The sequence below is a fragment of the Glandiceps talaboti genome, chromosome 8 (genome assembly GCF_964340395.1).
Source record: "Glandiceps talaboti chromosome 8, keGlaTala1.1, whole genome shotgun sequence".
Lineage (NCBI taxonomy): Eukaryota > Metazoa > Hemichordata > Enteropneusta > Spengelidae > Glandiceps > Glandiceps talaboti.
This window is the reverse complement of record NC_135556.1, coordinates 7,117,075-7,136,956: the sequence shown is the minus strand read 5'-3', so window position 1 is coordinate 7,136,956 and position 19,882 is coordinate 7,117,075. Positions and strand designations below refer to the sequence as shown.

At 36.0% G+C, this 19,882-nt stretch overlaps 1 protein-coding gene across 1 annotated transcript; it reads right to left on the bottom strand.

Annotated features, from left to right (window-relative positions):
* Positions 1-303: 303 nt before the first annotated feature.
* On the bottom strand, positions 304-19,472 carry LOC144438788 (sialin-like). Its single transcript, XM_078127959.1, has 10 exons — positions 19,451-19,472; positions 6,246-6,446; positions 5,597-5,830; positions 5,254-5,341; positions 4,615-4,701; positions 4,296-4,426; positions 3,478-3,627; positions 3,002-3,134; positions 2,506-2,747; positions 304-1,120 (listed from the first exon to the last, which is right to left on the bottom strand). The coding sequence occupies exons 2-10, from the start codon at positions 6,432-6,434 to the stop codon at positions 893-895; spliced, it is 1,482 nt and encodes a 493-aa protein (XP_077984085.1). The 5' UTR covers positions 6,435-6,446; positions 19,451-19,472; the 3' UTR covers positions 304-892.
* Between the last annotated feature and the right edge of the window lie 410 nt (positions 19,473-19,882).

Below are 19,882 nucleotides of genomic sequence, written 5' to 3'. Positions count from 1 at the left end.
ATCCATAGAACTTTAGGATGTCTCGTATTACATGTCTATTTACAACAAGCATTATAACCCAGAGACTTGTCTTGGCGTTACTATATATCCAGAAGCGCTCTACACGAAGCCAAGACAACTGTTTCGAATTTGAAACTACCCTCAATACTTCTGCTAAATCTAACTGGGTCTTATATTAACTAAGTCTAGATATTGTGTACCCAGTCTCTCACCGCTGGAGACCATCTAGACGTAGTCTCGGTTACCCAGACTCTCGCCGCTGAGAGCTCTGCCTATGAAACATCCCCAACCTCTGTGCTCTTCTGGGTGGATTCGTAGAAGAGCCCCTGGCGACGAGAGTCTGGGTAACCGAAACTAATAATATTAACCCAGACCACTCTCCTTTTCAGACACATGTCGCTATATTGCATAATACTAGGGTTTACATGTAATTAATATCACTTTAAGTTTAGCAGTGGTCCAGTGCTATGGATGGAACTTTCAATTTAAGGGCCCGGGCACACGGTCTTGGCTTGAATCTCCAACCTATTCAGTAAACGTACGCATTCAGTTTTTCTCCCCTAAATAGATTGCAAGGATGGTGGCTAATTTGCATAACGATTTACATATCACTAATATTTTAATTTGCATAGTCGTATACATATAACATACATGTCTTAAACAATGAAACGTACATGGACATTGAGATCAGCCATTTTTCTACGTGAAAGTATTTTCATAATTTTGTCATTCAAAGATTACTAAAGCTTAAGGGCAGTGGGACACTTTTGAAGCACATCAGAAACCTACCAAGCATGTAGTGTGGCCTGAGTGGTAGGTAGTGTTAAAACTGTGTTTTCTACATAGTGGCAATAACACAGCTGGGCCATTGAATCAGTCTATTTTACTATGGTTAATTTCCATTTTGTACCCCGTCGGATTCAGAAATCATTTTTTTAAGATCGGGATTATCGTACACATCCATGTCAATCTGAATTTCCTGGTCAATTGTCTTTGGATGATCGTGATCCTTAGCCCAATCTAACTCGTCCACTTTCAAGGTAAGTAGAACCGCTATGCCACCGATGACGTATATCGCAGCCGACAGCCAAAACACTTTTTGCCATTGGGCCCGCGAATTCTGTCAAAAGAATGAAGACACGTTACCATTGATTATTATTGAATATCATGTTAAAGTGTAGTCTTGCTGACCTTCAGACTTTCTTCCGATACGATAAGCAACCAAAGGTCACTTTATCGAAGTGGCTTACCACCCTCGATAAAGCTTGTCGTATCAGATCGGAAACAAAGTCCAAAGGTCTAGCAGCGAGTTAAAGTGTTGCTTGATAATCAAGCTGTTCAATGTACTAATTATGTAGTTAAGTCCCAATATGAAGGTAGTTATGGATTTGTCACCGAGTGGATCATTTTTCGGTCAAACAATTCCCAATACACGTAGTCGACAGAGATGGGTACTATCGAAAGATGGCATCGTGTCGAAACAGCCTTGAAAATCTTATGGGTGAAGTGGCGAGCAATGACTACAAGATATTTCCAGTGTATAGCTCCCCCAACGACTGCTTCCCACCCTTGATATGCATGGGTCCTGCCTGTTTCACCAGTGACATATGTCGATCGAGCGACCGACCGATCGATCGATCGATCGGTGAGCCAGTCGGTTGAATAACTGGTTGACTGACTAACGGACGGATGCATTGATGAATGCATGTATGTATGTATGTATGTATGTATGTATGTATGTATGTATGTATGTATGTATGTTTGTATGTATGTATGTATGTATGTATGTATGTATGTATGTATGTATGTATGTATGTATGTGTGTGTGTGTATGTATGTATGTATGTATGTATGTATGTATGGATGTATGTATGGATGGATGGATGGATGGATGGATCTTCTTTATTACCTACTTATTAAATTTTACATTTGTAGAAAAAATAAAATAATGTTTTGAGGTAGGTAAAAGGAGACCATAAAAATAGCTACTTGCTAATCAAGTATGTCTCCTTAGACACTGTAAATAAAATTTATAAATAAATAAATAAATACATGACAAAGTACAAAGAGGGCAGTGAAAAAAAACTAAATATCTATGAAATTATATATATTGTACATCAACATGAGTTGCAGTATATTCATATCAGGTGAAGAAAATCTTTTAGTGAGTTATGAAAAACATTGATAATTTGGATCTAGCATCAAGAGGTAAGTTGTTCCAGTGTATAGTATGTGTGTGTGTATGTATGGATGGATGGGTGGATGGATGCATGGATGGATTTAGGTGTGTGGAACCGCTATGTTATGTCCATGACAATAACTGTAGGGTTGGATGTATTTTTTGCTTTGCACGGTATTACATAATTGTATTATGCTCTGTATTTAAGATATATTGATAAGACCACGTTTTTAAACAAGACAACAACAATAACTGGCTGTATGAAACACACAACATTACAAACGGTCATAATTTAAGCATAGAATCTTCAAAGTCTCCATACATACCTCTATTTCAGTTAGAAGTCCAACAAATGCCGGTGCCATAAACCCTGCTACACTGCCCGCTGTGTTGGTAATAGCAAACAAAATGCCTCCGTACTTAGGAGCAATCTCAACGTGGTTCACCTTAAAACCGGGAGTCCCAATGCCACTGAATCCTGCAGCGATTGTGATGAGTGTCACTGCCAACGCTCTATCACATCCAATATATCCACCCATTATCAGAAATACCGCTGGTAGAAACATACCTGTGAGTGGAAGACAAATACATGACAAGTCTTTTTTTTCTAGATTAATTTCAACCACGAGATTTAATCTAACTTTTGTGTTTTTAATGCATATGGATGTAAGAAACATTGTATCTGGTGTTAAATATCCAGCGAAATTGGTGACATTGAAACACTTTATAATATGCCAAATGCCAAAATAAAAAAGTGTTATTATTCATAAGTATCTCAACATGTATAATATGTGTAAAATGGCATACTCTAAATTTACTCACCAAGGCTTGTCAGGAGCCTTCTGACTGTCAATGTTGACATGATTTGATTTCTTCTAGCAACATCAGCAAGCCAGGCATAAAAAACGGTGAATATCCATATGGCAAGGGATGACAGCGAAGACAGAAATCCACTCTATCGATATAATTACACGAATGTATTATTCAAGTCTCTCTCAGTCTGTCTGTCTGTCTGTCTGTCTGTCTGTCTGTCCTTGAGCATCTCTTGCGCTCCCTGTATCTGTCTCTCTCGTAGTCTGTTTCTTTCTGCCCTATGTTTGCCTGTTTCTGTCTCTCTTTCTCTGTCTCTCTCTCTCTGTCTCTCTCTCTCTCTCTGTCTCTCTCTCTCTCTCTCTCTCACTCTCTCTCTCTCTCTCTCTCTCTCTCTCTCTCTCTCTCTCTCTCTCTCTCTCTCTCTCTCTCTCTCTCTCTCTCTCTCTCTCTCTCTCTCTGACATAATGTCATGCGAAGTATCTTACCGCTCCGATATCAAAGCCAAGTATTTGATCCATATACAAAGGAAGACTGGTTAATAGTGTATAATTTCCCCAATTGTTGCAGAAATGTCCAACCGTCAAACCCCATACTTGTAAAGACGAAAATATGGATTTCCAAGGAACCTTCCAACTCTAGTAGAGAAAGACACAATAAATGTAGTAAGAAGGTTGAATATTTTCAGAGTTTGACATAAGACCAATGTACAAAAATGCTAAAATCAACAACTTTTAAATATATTGAATGCTTCAAGATACATTGATAGTTAGACTTTACCCATTAGACAAAGACACTTGTCGAGAGAAGGCAAACATTATTTATATAAATAAACATATACGTATGTATGTATGTATGTATGTATGTATGTATGTGTGTATGTATGTATGTATGTATGTATGTATGTATGTATGTATGTGTTTATGTGTGTATGTCTGTCTGTATGTATGTATGTATGTATGTGTGTATGTGTGTATGTATGTATGTATGTACGTATGTATGTATGTATGTATGTATGTATGTATGTATGTATGTATGTATGTATGTATGTGTGTGTGTATGTGTGTATCTATGTATGTATGTATGTATGTATGTATGTATGTATGGATGGATGTATGTATGTATGTATGTATGTATGTATGTATGTATGTATGCATGTATGTATGTATGTATGTATGTATGTATGTATGTAGGTCCACACGTAGAAAGTAGGAAGGTAGGTACGTATGTACACACATGTATACATTGTAATTGTGGTAACATATGCATATCTTATAATTTGATTATTAATTTCTCTACCACGTACTGTCTGATGGACGTCAGTCTCTATTGAATCCACGATGTGTCTTCGTTCTTCCTCGGATATTCGAGGATGTTCATTTGGACTATCCCATATCAACCAAAACCAAAACACACACCATATCAAGTTCAGCACTCCTGGAATAAACAAACGGTGATACGTAGAAATAATGCCAATTGGACAATCAAAAATATAGGAAGTTTTGGTTTGTTGATGTATTAACAACGCTAAGACAGGTCAATTTGTTGTGCTTGTCACGCAAAATTCAAAATGTAATTTTATCCTTTAGGTACTCTTGCTGATAACGATGGAATTGTAGAGTTACCAAAGATATAAAAGCAAGACTCCCATCCGACATCAGTAGCCAGGACTCCAGACACGGTGAGCGCTATAATACTGCCCCAGTTTATACCTGAAATAGGAATTGGAATAAAATGAATGTCAAATTTCAAATATTTAAAATCTTAAATCTGACAGGATCTTAGCCTAGCAAGGGCAAATAGAAAAACACCAACACTACGGACAACAGACTACTACCTGTACGAGTAGGCTAAATTTGCCTAGAGTGATGAAATATCGTGTTCCAGTGAGTCAACCATACAATCCGTGTCTAAAGTTATGTGAACTTCCATGAGCATGGCTGAATATGTGTGGCGTTACGATTTACAAATATAATAGTGCTATATATCAGTTAGAAACGGGTTTGCATGCATATCAGAATGCTATAATGTCGTTCTGTTTGTCCGTTCCTTGCACACACACACACACTCTCTCTCTCTCTCTCTCTCTCTCTCTCTCTCTCTCTCTCTCTCTCTCTCTCTCTCTCTCTCTCTCTCTCTCTCTCTCTCTCTCTCTCTCTCTCTCTCTCTCTCTCTCTCTCTCTCTCTCTCTCAAATCATTTTTGTTTTCTGTTCAAAGTACATTTCTCTAAGCGTCTGTGAAATCATATATGGCTATTACTAACCTGACTGGCTAAATGAGATCAATTTTGTTCTCTCGAGTGGCGGTGACCACTTTCCCCACATACCATGATGTGATGGAAACAAAGGTCCCTGGATGAAAAAAAGGAATTATAGATTGTGTACATGTTCAGACTTGTTTTATGATGTCGAATATGCGTCTTCGGGACTTCTGAAAGCATTCGAAAAAGGTGATCGACGTAGCACTAATATGCGTCATGTCACGTCACGGTCATTCATAGCAATTTACACTTTTCAATATGCTAATTTTGTAACTGTTAGGAATCGGTAGGAGTAATGTTCAGATAATTCTAAGCTATAGCGACATATTACTTATCATTCGTTCACCTGGAAAAATCCCTGCAGAACTCTGCAAGTAAAAATGGCCCAGAAACCTGCCCACGCTGCTGCTGGATTCAAAAGATTCAGTAATGCTCCAAGCAGCGAACTTATTCCATACACCATTCTACCACCAAATTTCCTTTCCATCCAACCACCAATAATTTGAGTCAAGGCGTAACCGTAGTAAAATGCACCTAGAAGGAGACCCTGTTGAGTACTGCTCCAGAAGAAATCACCGTACTGTCAAGAGAAGGTGTTGCGTTGGTAATCAAATAATCTGATACATACATTTACATAAAATAAAAAAAAATCAGACAGAATGAGAAGTATTGTAAGATTCATTGCAACGAAAGTTAGAAATAATAATGGCGTCAACTTTATTTATTGCTGAAGCCAGTGATATATCCAATAATAGTTGAGGAAACTGAATTGTTGAGTGCAACTGCAATTATTTTTATTACTCATGATATCTGGAATGATGGCATCCGATGCCCCACACGCGGGCGCGCGCGCGCACTCACACACACACACACACACACACACACACACACACACACACACACACACACACACACACATTCAGATTCATGCCCCTTTTCATCTTTCCTGTACATTATGGTAAGAACTGAAAACGTATGAAGATTAGACAACTTACTTCATCTACATACTCATATTCTGTTTCATTATCCACCAATCCACACTCGTACGCAGTTTGGTATCGGTCTTCACTTTGTCCAGTGGTGTTTACCATGGCAACAATTGCTACATTAATGTTGTTTCGAATGCAATGTGCATTAACCATTCCAAGGAAAAACCAAGTTGCAAGTACATGACGAGCATCCATCAAGTCAGAAAACTAAAGAAAAAAATTAATTTACCATTTTTACTACATAAAACATTACAAAGAGTGTATGTGTATATAAAAAATATATATATTTTGTCGACCAGTCCGTCTATCATTCACTTGATCACTCATCAAATTTGATTCAACCACTTCCACGTTTAATTAGTCGATCAATCAACAAATTGATCGATTTCAGCCGACTGTTCGTGTGTAATCCAGTAAATCTTAAGGAAGATACTTAAAATGTACGTGTTTTGTATCCAATTATAAATACCCACCTATGTATGTATGTATGTATGTATGTATGTATGTATGTATGTATGTATGTATGTATGTATGTATGTATGTATGTATGTATGTATGTATGTGTGTGTGTGTATGTATGTATGTATGTATGTATGTATGTATGTATTTATGTGTGTGTGTATGTATGTATGTATTTAAGTGTGTGTATGTATGTATGTATGTATGTATGTATGTGTATGTTTGTATGTTTGTATGTTTGTATGTATGTATGTATGTATGTATGTATGTATGTATGTTTGTATGTATGTATGTATGTATGTATGTATGTATGTATGTATGTATGTATGTATGCATGCATGCATGCATGCATGCATGCATGCATGCATGCATGCATGCATGTATGTATGTATGTATGTATGTATGTATGTATGTATGTATGTATGTATTGAATTTGAATTTGAATGTGTACTTATTATATGTTTATATACAATATATTGCATGTGTATATGTACACCCAAATGTTTAAAACATATCTCACTGTAATATCGTTATCATATAGCACTGTAATTTCTTTATCATATAGCAATGGTTGCTAACAATCCCATTGATAGAAATATTAAGATAAACTCTACCATCACTATAAGTGATTAGTCATGCATGAAATATAAATCCTTATCATCTCTGCTTGCTTAAGCTTGTTTGTTCGGGGTTTTCCGACAAAACTAACAAACATTCTGGATCCCAACAAGCAAACATTTAATACTATAATTTGCTTAGTCAGAGTGTATGTTTACTCTTAATGACATGTCTAGTTGGAGAATCCAGAGTATCATAATAGCATATACAGTAATTTATTGGCATTTTTGTCCCACTACTAAGTGGCTGTTTACACTGCCTGTTTGCAATTGTTAATAAGTCAATATTTGAGTACAAAGTTGAACACGTTTGTTCGAAGTTTTTAACCCCTTCAATGTACTGGCTCATAGAGGTCGTTAAATTACTAGTCGACCAAGCAAGATTCCACGGCGATTAGTGTTTAGAAACTTCGTAAATTTATATCAAACGATGTAACATCTGGCAATTGCGGTCAAAATCATGAATATTTCATTGTTTATAAATAAATAAATAAATAAACGAATAAATAAATAAATAAATAAATAAATAAATAAATAAATAAATAAATAAATAAATAAATAAATGGACAAGGTGTCGTTATTTAGTCAATAAAGATAGAATTGTATACAGCTGAAAGAGAGAAAGGTAGCCAGGGCCGGAAAGAAGTTTTATGTCACCACAAAACTCGTCAATTGATCAATATCACCCACAAAATAAGTCACATATTACACCACAAAAATTGATCATTCAATCGGTCAATTATTCAACCAAATAATGAATCAATCAATAAATCGATCGATCGATCGATCAATCAATTACATGCTCGCTGGGCCCTGTGGTTATACACTAGTCGCTCCACTAAACTGCAATCTGTGTTGATATATCCCGTTTGTTCACTTTTTCAATCAGTGTAAGGTTGTTTTGAGGAAATTTAAATGTTCAGTTTCAAAACATTGACACCACAGTCAGTTGCAATGATATATTAAACCGCTAGTTAGCATATTGCATTACATATAAGATACACAGATCTAGAGTGGAGACCCCGGAATGTAACAAGTGGCGGCCCCGCGTAAAGTTATGATATATGATATAAACCCAAAAAATATTAATGAGATTTTCATCAGTTCTCATGTATATCAATTTTGAGGGCATGAAGGGAAAGAAATATTTCAATTACCTTAATACAATAACGCTTACATGTATTTGAACTACCCTGGATGAATATATTAATCTATATAGTGTTACTGTTAGGGGCAGGTCTCATAGACAATTATTATTATAGTGGTCTGAGGCGTACAAGTATGGTGTGTGTGTGTGTGTGTGTGTGTGTGTGTGTATGTGTGTGTGTGTGTGTGTGTGTGTGTGTGTGTGTGTATGTGTGTGTGTAGTATAACTGGGTTTTACCATGTACATTTGATCGTGATAACGAAGTCAACCGTACTCGTTTCTGTTGTACATGATTGTATATGTGTCTGTGTCTGTGTCTGCGTAATACTGTGTAAACATCCAAATACAGATTATCACATATAGAGATACGCAACAGGCTGCTGAGAAAGACTTAAGATTCTCTAGATCTTCTTATGCAACATGTTGCGATCTAGTTTGCCCATATGTGAGAGTGGTTATGTATAAGTGTGTCTAATTCGTGTATGGCGGCTGTAGCGACTGCAATTATGGTTATATACACGTCATATAAATTGTTGTAGATTGTCACTACATTTACATTTAACAGAATAGTTAATAACCCAAGTCAAATTAGAACAATGGATTGAATTCCCTTTACATTATTGTATATTGTATCTCTTTTTATTCGGAGATCTTGTTTTGGAGACAATTTGAGTTTAAACGGGAATGGGCTGGGATGCTGCGCCCTGTTCGAATTCGTCTCCGACTCCGCCGGACCCAGCCTAAATGTAAGACGTTCTATCTGCGGTAATATATGAGACATGACATTGTATGCAAAAAACTTGGCATATAATATATTGTCTATTGTCTTGACACCCACGTGAACTATCCAAATAAAAGATATTCAATATTTAACTATAGGTGTTTGATGACATGTATATAAACCGCATCATGTCTGAACCTCTAGTAATTACAAATTCATAACATTGTTTTTGTCTTTATTTCATAAAATTACTGTTCTATACTCTTACCGTTTTAGTTTTTGTGCATCCTCTTTCATTTTTACGCAGGTTTATTATTGGACTCGTTTTAGCTTTTTGTTCATTTTCTGTATACACATATAATTTTATGTACTCCAATATCCATATTTACTTCATACTTGTTTGTACTTTAGCCTTTGAAAAAGACTGATTGTGACTAGTCTATCAGCTAGCCCTCGGATGTTCTTCCGATAAAATACAACACACCGCCGAACAACGCTATCGAGGATGGAACATCCGAGGTCTAGCGAATGTCATCAGGATATAAATAACTGCCAATCAGAGAACCGTATTAGCGAGAAGCACAAACAGAGGACAATAGCTAAATTTTCATGCATATTCATCTTAAGGAGGGGCTTGTATAAATAACCACCAATGCGTTAACTGAAATGTGTGAATGACAACGTCTACACACTCATCAAACTCACAATTACCATAAACCGATAAGCCATAGTAATGACGTAAATGTGTTTGTCAACACTTGCATGCAGAGATTCCCCGAGGTCATAGGTTAAAGAATATATTAAAGTATATATATATATATATGCATAGATGGCCCAACCCACCGCTCAATGTAATCTCAATGGAATGTCCAGTCTGAAAATGACATTCGCTAGACTGTTCGGGCAGGCCCTCACATGCGAACTTCGTTCGCTTATAGTTATAGCATCGAAAGAAAGCCCGAACGTCTAGCAGCAAGACTAGATTGTGACGTGCACAGTCGAAACGTCGGGATTCAAATAAAACAGAAGTACTCAAGTCCATCTGTGTTGAAATGTTTATCGTGCCATATCACTTTAGTTTGACCGATACTTATTTAGTACTACGAACTCGCTGTTCTTTCCCCTCCAAGGCTTGCCCCAAGCCGTATAAATACAAATGAAAATACGACAATATTATCTGGTGTGTTTGTCTTGGATCCTAAATCTGTAAAAAGATCTTCTGTATACATCAAACAGTAAATCATTTATCTCTGACTACTACAACGAGTGCCTTTATGCTTACAATTGGAAAATTGTTTGAATAACTTTGATTTCATACAATATACAAAAAACGACTTACCCGAGTACGTTTAAACTTTCTGATGTTCATGTTGAAAACCTTGCCCGTCTATAACCCTGTAGTTGGTAACAGATATTTACACCTTGGTCGATGGCAGACTTGTTAGGTAATGCTATAATCTATAGCTACACGCAAGACTAAGGGAGCGATCAGTTTTTACGGCCGGGGTGGGCCGGTGACTTCTTGTTCGTGTTGTACTTAAAAATAGTGACCCCCTGCTATTCATCCACAAAACAATCCCCCCTGACAAATAAAAAACACTGACCCCCCCCCCCCTCCCCCTTACACATCTGTTGACAAGAAACATTCTTCTTGATCTTGCAAAAGACACTCTAGTTTCTCAAAGCACAATACAGCACACTGCATAGTTAATTTTACTTGTTACATTTACAGTAATTTTAAGTGTATCTGGTAAATTGCTATCCCAAATCCATTGCTTCGCATGTATAAAGCTCTTTAGACAGGAACCCTATGAGAAGTATGATTGTCTGTTCATGGACAAGCAAAATTCATGGTTTAGTAACCAAAAGTTCTAGGATATCTCTTAGATTAAGTGAACTATTACCATTATAGATTAATTCAGCTAATTATAAAGTACAATATTAGAAATGGAGTTAATATAATTGTAAACCTAGGTTTTTTTATAAGTTTCAAAGTAGGGAGAGAACTGGAAAAAGTATGGGGAGAAGTGCACGCTACGCGTGTGCGCGCCTACAAGCGCGGTTTTTTTTGTGAGGGGGTGTCCCCTTCCCAAGTAAGAGCTTTTTGAAAAATGAATACCTTTTGGAGCCCATTTAGAGCACCACTCGAAGTAAAACACAACTTAGTTATATCATAAAAGTATCACTAATTTTAGGGTTTCAAATGTTTAAATCATTTCAAGTCGTTCCCCCTATGCAGGTGTGGGGGAGGGGTGTCGCCCCTCCCATGGTAAGAGCTTTTTGAAAAATGAACACCCTTCGGAGGCCATTTAGAGCACCATTCTGGCATTCAGAAATAAAACACTATTTAGTTATATCACAAAAGTATCACTAATTTTAGGGTTTCAAAAGTTTAAATCATTTCAAGTCATATTGACACTACTACTAATAAAAAAAAGATCAAGTAGAAAGTGAGAAAATTTGGGGAAAACATGATACAAATTCAATAAATTATTTGAAAGTGTGTCTCTATTGGCTATGTTTGTGTGCAATTCAACATGTTCAGGTCAATGGAGGGACAGATTTTAGAGTCAGTCCATCCAGTAAATTTCAAGGTATTTCATTTCTTATGTGTTACGTGTACAGTTACACATGCAAGTTTTTTTTATACCACATGATGACACAATGCAACTAATGGCCTGCAATATTGAGAAGTCATTTCTACAAAATTTTTGCTTAAAAGGTGCAATGTTATGACTCCATGTCATATGTTTGGGATGTATCAAGAGACAAAGAGTTTATGTTACATTTGAAGGTAAACTATAATAATAGCCATTGTTTATCGTGTATTTTATGCACATGTATTTGTTTATGGAAATTTAAGTATATCAGGGTGGTTCATGATTTCGTTCAGCTGTTGAAAATAAGGTGACCCCCATGTATGCACTTTGTAAAAATGATGACCCCCCCCCTCATTGAGTCCCAAAATGAGGTCCCCCCCCGCCGTAAAAAATGATGGCTCCCTAAACTAATCCTCTTGGCTATCTTACCAGGACGGGCTGATGTCAATGGCCTCAAAGACGCAATCGTATGTAAGTTACAATGTGGAGAAAAAGCTCAACCTGTCGAGTGCTACAAATATAACTTGAGACCAAAGTACTGTGTTTACACCTTTGAGTTGAGCCGTGTTAAACATTATCTTCTTTATAATCGGACTAAAGATAAGTTGGTCGAATCGTGTCACTTTGTTCTTATCGAACAATAACACTCGACAGATAGAGGGGTAGAGACGTTTCGACCATTCGGCGTTAGTTGTTAACGTTGTCTGTATGATACAACGCGTTGAGCCGCTCAATCAGTCAGCACTCATCATGCATCACCCGTTGTGGGCCGAACGACACGACGTGTATAATCAGTCTCGTATGAGAGGGTGAAGAGGCGATACGAGGGCTGGTCAGTTTTAAATAGCTGTTGTTGTTGTTGTTGTTGTTGTTGTTGTTGTTGTTGTTGTTGTTGTTGTTGTTGTTGTTGTTGTTGTTGTTGGGAGTATCATGAATTTGTAATTACTCTGTTTGGGTTCAGACATGACGCTATTTATACACGTCGCTAAACACATAGTTTAAATAACTAAGTGACTTTCATTGCAATAATAAGAAAAGACAATACTAGATATAGTATTGTCAAGACAATATATAGTAGCCTCGTTCCTATACGTACAACTAAGATCATCTCCACACCGTAGTAATCGTAACGTGTACGTATAGGAACTAGACTAAGACTATACTATACGAATCATTTAGTCTACAAGTAGCATCTTTGAATATTATTAAAACATGTAAAAGATGTACACAGCTACAGGAGCTATTATTGTCATCAGACGTTTGATGATCGTAACGGCCACACACGCACGCACGCACGCACGCACACACACACACACACACACACACACACACAAACACAAACACAAACACAAACACACACACACACTCACACACACACACACACACACATATATATATATATTAGATGAAAGACAGAAAAAAGGGGAGAATAACGTCTCCCCAATCCCTTTCTCTAAAATATTGAAATCTTATCTCCATTTCAATTAAATAATTATTTTGTGTATTTCAATTTTGAACTTGTAGAATGTTTTATAATAGCACAACCAAATGTTGTTGTGGCCACTATATATAACATTACAACTTGTTTTGTATATTTACAGAGACTTGTACCAATTACGAATATACTTGTAATAAAGTTGTTGAAAACTTGTAACAAAATTGCCGACCTTTGTAATAAACTAACGATAATTGTAATAAAATTGACGACATTTGTAATAAAATTGCCGACATTTGTAATAAACTTTGACATTTGTAATAAAATTGCCGACATTTGTAATAAACTGACGACATTTGTAATAAAATTGACGACATTTGTAATAAAATTGCCAACATTTGTAATAAAATTGCCGACATTTGTAATAGCATTGCCGACATTTGTAATAAACTGACGACATTTGTAATAAAATTGCCGACATTTGCAATAAACTATCGACATTTGTAATAACATTGACGACATTTGTAATAAAATTGCCGACATTTGTAATAAACTAACAACATTTGTAATAAAATTGACGACATTTGTAATACAATTGATGACATTTGTAATAAACTAACGACAATTGTAATAAAATTGACGACATTTGTAATATAACGTTGCCGACATTTGTAATAACTTATTAACGACATTTGTAATAAAATTGACGACATTTGTAATGACATTGCCGACATTTGTAATAAAATAATGACATTTGTAATAAAATTGCCGACATTTGTAATAAACTTTGACATTTGTAATAAAATTGCCGACATTTGTAATAAACTGACGACATTTGTAATAAAATTGACGACATTTGTAATAAAATTGCCAACATTTGTAATAAAATTGCCGACATTTGTAATAGCATTGCCGACATTTGTAATAAACTGACGACATTTGTAATAAAATTGCCGACATTTGCAATAAACTATCGACATTTGTAATAACATTGACGACATTTGTAATAAAATTGCCGACATTTGTAATAAACTAACAACATTTGTAATAAAATTGACGACATTTGTAATACAATTGATGACATTTGTAATAAACTAACGACAATTGTAATAAAATTGCCGACATTTGTAATATAACGTTGCCGACATTTGTAATAACTTATTAACGACATTTGTAATAAAATTGCCGACATTTGTAATAAAATAATGACATTTGTAATAAAATTGCCGACATTTGTAATAAACTAACGACATTTGTAATAAAATTGACGACATTTGTAATAAACTAACGACAATTGTAATAAAATTGCCGACATTTGTAATAAAATTGCCGACATTTGTAATAAACTAACGACAATTGTAATAAAATTGCCGACATTTGTAATAAAATTGCCGACATTTGTAATAAACTAACGACATTTGTAATAAAATTGACGACATTTGTAATAAACTAACGACAATTGTAATAAAATTGCCAATATTTTTGATAAACTATGACATTTGTAATAAAATTGTTGACATTTTTTATTAAACTAATGACATTTGTAATAAAATTGATGACATTTTTAATAAACTAACGACATTTGTAATAACATTGCCGACATTTGTAATAAAATTGACGACATTTTTAATAAACTAACAACAATTGTAATAAAATTGCCGATATTTGTAATAAACTAACGACATTTGTAATAAAATTGCCGATATTTGTAATAAACTAACGACATTTGTAATAAAATTGACGACATTTTTAATAAACTAACGACATTTGTAATAACATTGCCGACATTTGTAACGACATTTCAAGTAAAACTGACAGTAAAAATTTACAAAAAAAGTGCCTCATCTTCACCAATCCTAGATTTCAACAAATTAAACACCTGGATCTAAGAAACTTTATCAAAATTCCCTGTGTAAGAACTTGTTCTACAAGTTAAGCCAGGGAAGTTTTGCGCCGGTATTTCGCACCAAAAATTGATACAGAACTATATTGTTATGTATTTACTTCTATGATTCAAATCCAAAATTCTTCCTTTATATATCAGAGTTTATCGTTGGTTGGCCTGTCATAGGTTTGTGTTAATAAAACCATCAGGCAAATATTGGCAAGCGATTATGTTTCTTTTTATACATAAGTACAATTAGTTCACAGATAGACCAACAATAATCGAAACTGGAAACTGGTATGTGTGTCGCTAGATTTTGGTGAGATATAGTGATATACAGTATCCATAACACCAAGTGTCCGTAATGTATGATGTCTGAAATATTCGCCTTTATGCATATCAATCTCTTCACACTCACGGACAAGAATATGTCCCTCTAGACTTATTGATATACTAACTAATTTGTTTTTAAAAATTACTCATACCAATTACTTCTCAAGCCATTATGAAGCTTTCAATTTTTGCCCCCAAATGCACTCTAAAATTGGTTGTGAAATCGCCGTTTCTAAGATTTCTAGAGAAATCAGTTTGTTGGTAGTCAACCGACCAGCTAACCAACCAACCAACCAACACTTTGTCCGCAATGATTAAAATATATACATTCGATCATACAACCACGAAGTGTTCATCAAGTGATGGATTGATGATGCTAGTTCGTATATTCACTCATCACTCAGAAGCCTTCACAATCACAAACAACTCATACATTCGCCGCTTGTACACTAGAGGAAGTAAGATTTAAGAACTAGATAAAATCAGGTTAGAAAACAGATTGAAATTACTTTTTAGCTACCCTCCACACGCCCGTCTTTCCATCCCTCCGTCAGTCAGTCAGCCAGCCAGTCAGTCAGTCATTCGGTCAGTCAGTCAGTCAGTCAGTCATCCAACCGACCAGCCAACCAGCCAACCAACCAGCCAGCCAGCCAGCCAACCAACCAACCAACCAACCAACCAACCAACCGACAAGTTATCTTTTGACAAAGTCAATTTAACAACACGTCCGCCAATGATCAAAATTTACATTCGTTCAATAAAGCACGACGTGTTCATCAAGTGAATTATGATTTGAACTGATGGGTTGGTACATGAGTACTGCTGGGTATATAATGTAGGTACTAGTAGGTAAGTAAGTAGCTAGGTAGATAAGTAGACTTATTATTGACTGATCGCATGATTGATTGATTGATTGATTGATTGATTGATTGATTGATTGACAAAGACTCAAAGATCCAAGTGGCTGACATAATTGTTGTAAATTAATTCTAGGAAGCCTGTAATGACGATATTTTAAATCCCTTCTAAGTTTAGAATGAGTAACTCCATTTCTTTGAAAGTCAGAGAGGAACCCCCTTAACCTTTTTTTTATTACAAATTTCGGCAGGTTTATTACACATTTTTTTCTGAAATTTATTACAAATATCGGCAATTTTTATTACAATTGTCGTTCACAGAATTTATTACAAATGTCGTCAGTTTATTATAAATATCGGCAATTTATTACAAATGTCGGCAATTTTATTACAAATTTCGGTTTATTACAAATTTCGGCAATAGGTTATAGTTAGGTTTGAACTAATAAGTAATGTTAAAGAATTCATGTAAGAAACAGGGACAAGAACAAATATTGACATGTACCACATTTCAGACAAGGCTATATGCCATTGTAGAAAGGATTTTTTTCTTCCATCACAATCTAAAACGCAATGACCCCCCCTATCCACAATTTTCAAAACAGCATGACCCCCCTACTGCCAATTTCAAAAACAGGGTGACCCCCCTACCAATCCACCGCCCCCCCCCCCCAGGCCGAACAAACTGACCGGTCCCTAAGGTATCTACCATAACATGCATAGTGGAAAACGTGCCACAGGGATCGATTTTAGGGCCGTTGTTTTTTCTACTCTTCATCAACGACCTCCCTCTAATTTCTGAAAGAACAGATATGTACATGTACGCTGACGATACCGCAGCACAGGCTATTAGTCCTAATGTTTCTGAAATTGAAACCCGACTCAACCATGATGTAAATTTAATCACACAATGGTGTGAAGGTAGTAACATGTGCCTAAATTTGCAGAAAACCAAGGTGATGGTTATAGGAACATCGCAGAAAAAAGCGAGGACGAATAACTGTATCAATGTTACATGTGGCAGTACCAAGCTAGAATGTATCTCAAATGAAAAGCTTTTAGGTGTAAATATTGATGATACACTGACTTGGGAAAAACAAGTGAACACTGTATGTAGTAAAGTTGCTTTTAAACTTCATCAACTTAAACGTATTAGAACTTTTTTAAATCAGAGAGCAAAGATTACTTTTTACAATTGTTTTATACTACCCCACTTTGACTACTGTTCTAACATATGGGGTCATTGTTCAAACACGCTTTTACTCCGCATTGAAAGACTTCAGAAAGCTGTTGCAAGAGTGCTTTTAGACACTAATTTTAATACACCTAGTACTGTTTTATTTGAATCTCTTCAATGGCTTCCTTTCAGAAAACGTATCATTTACAATGAAGCTGTTTTAATGTACAAAGTCCAGAATAGCCTGGCTCCAAATTATCTGAATGATTTTAGAGGCATTCGAGAAGTGCACACTCGTAACACACGTGCAGCAGACAGAGATGAACTTTACATCCCAAAACATAGAACACAGTTTTTTAGGAAGAGTTTTTTATATAATGGTGTTAAAACCTGGAATGATTTAAGTATTGATATCAAATCATGCTCCACTCTTCAGTCTTTTAAACGTAATTGTAAATGTCATCTTTTAGAAAACAGTTAGTTTAGTAGTCGCCTGGCTGTTCTTCTGGCTTTTGCCATTTTACTCACCCTTGTATTTGTTTTAATGGTTTAGTATTTTTAATGTATATATTGTATATTTTTATCTCGACACTGTGTGAGAAGAGCCTTTGGCTCAACAGTCTATCGAGTTTAAATAAAGTCTAATAATAATAATAATAAAACATAAATCCAGATTTGATAAATTCATGGCTACATTGCAGTAGAGTAGAGTTCTAATTGTTATATTTTCTGACAACTGAGGCAAACAACTAAGACAGGGAACAGTCAGTGCATTGCGTCCATACATAATTTACCTGTGTTTGTAAACGGGACTATGGAAAACCATATGCAAAGACTAGCTGGGTCCATGAGACACCCATATACAGTGGCCGATGTAAAAAGACATCTGAAGGCGCTGTACAACACAATCATAAAACATACAGTAAAACTCACTAAAATTAAAATCAGAACCCAAAAACATAAGGGGGAATGAACAGTACAATTTCAGAATGCTAAAAATCAATTACTAAAATGTCTTGTTGAAATACGAGTAGCTGCGTTGCACAATATGATCTTCCTGAAAAGGTGAGTTTTTAGACCAGACTGAAAACATTCAAATTACTAGTGCAACGCATGCGCAGTTCTTGTGGTAGCCCTTTCCACAGCCGTAGAGAAAAGAGCGAAAGATCTATCACAATAAAATATGGAATTCCCAACGGCTAGTGTAAACTGAGTGCACCCTCAGACCGAAGGGTGCGGCCAGGATTGCGAACGCTTTAAAAATCCCGGGGCCTTGCACCACATCATTTAAAACCTTATACAAGATGTTGAACTCTGGTTCGCTTATATGAACAAGAAGGCAATGCAAACTACGCAGTACTGGTTGGATATGGTCAGATTTCTTATTTTTTTGAAACAAGACGTACTGCAGAATTTTGAATGAGTTGCAATTTCTGGACTTGATAGTTCGGAAGGTGGAAGAGTAAACTGTTACAGTAATCAAGTCTAGATGCGAGGATGAACTAATTTTTCCGTTGAACTCTGATCAAGAAGGTTACAAATTTTACCAATTCTCCATAAAGCAAAAGATGCGGATCAAGTGTAACACCAAGGTCACGAACTGCAGAAGATGAATGGATGCCGACTCCCTTAACCTGCACATTACAGGCACGTTGCCGACCTGAACGTTAACCCCATCACCAGACTTCGAGGTGAATCTTATACCACCTCAGTCTTACTGTCATTCAGTGCCAACACATTGTCATACATCCACTATCGGAGTTCCTCAATACAATTCTCTCAATTTTTGCAACAAGGGCCGATTCACTAGAGCAAGTAACATACAGCTTGGAGTCATCAGCAGAAGACACACCCTAAACCATGCCTAGTTCAAGATATGTGTTGTGAAGTAGACTTAGCAGCACAGATCTAACGGCAGTATTCGTTAATTAAGAGTAACGCACAAACGCACAATTAAAAGAAATATAAGCCATACCATACCTCTTTCAGGTGCAGCAGTTTGTGATTGCATCAAAACAAGCGACGGTGGTGCAATAATTTTAGAATCTGAGTAAACCTAGTACCCGAATGATTAATACTGCAATTGTATAGAAGCCAACATTAGGTATTTTTTGCAAAATTAAACACAACTGACAGTCTCATAAGAGATTGGTCGCACACTATGATACTAGTATTTTGGTTCGAACCGTTTCGTTCTTGTGTCTAAAAATTATCAACACACACAAAAAACAATTACTGTAAAAGCCGAGTGTGCATAGGACAGGTTCCAATACTGTGCACTGCATTTGCCTTGAGAGACTGATCGCGATACATAGCCGTAGTGTGGCGAATTTCAACCTGTTTTTGTAACTGGAAAATAAGTCGATCTACTGGTCAATTAAAAACGATCTTATGGTATGATTTTTATGATAT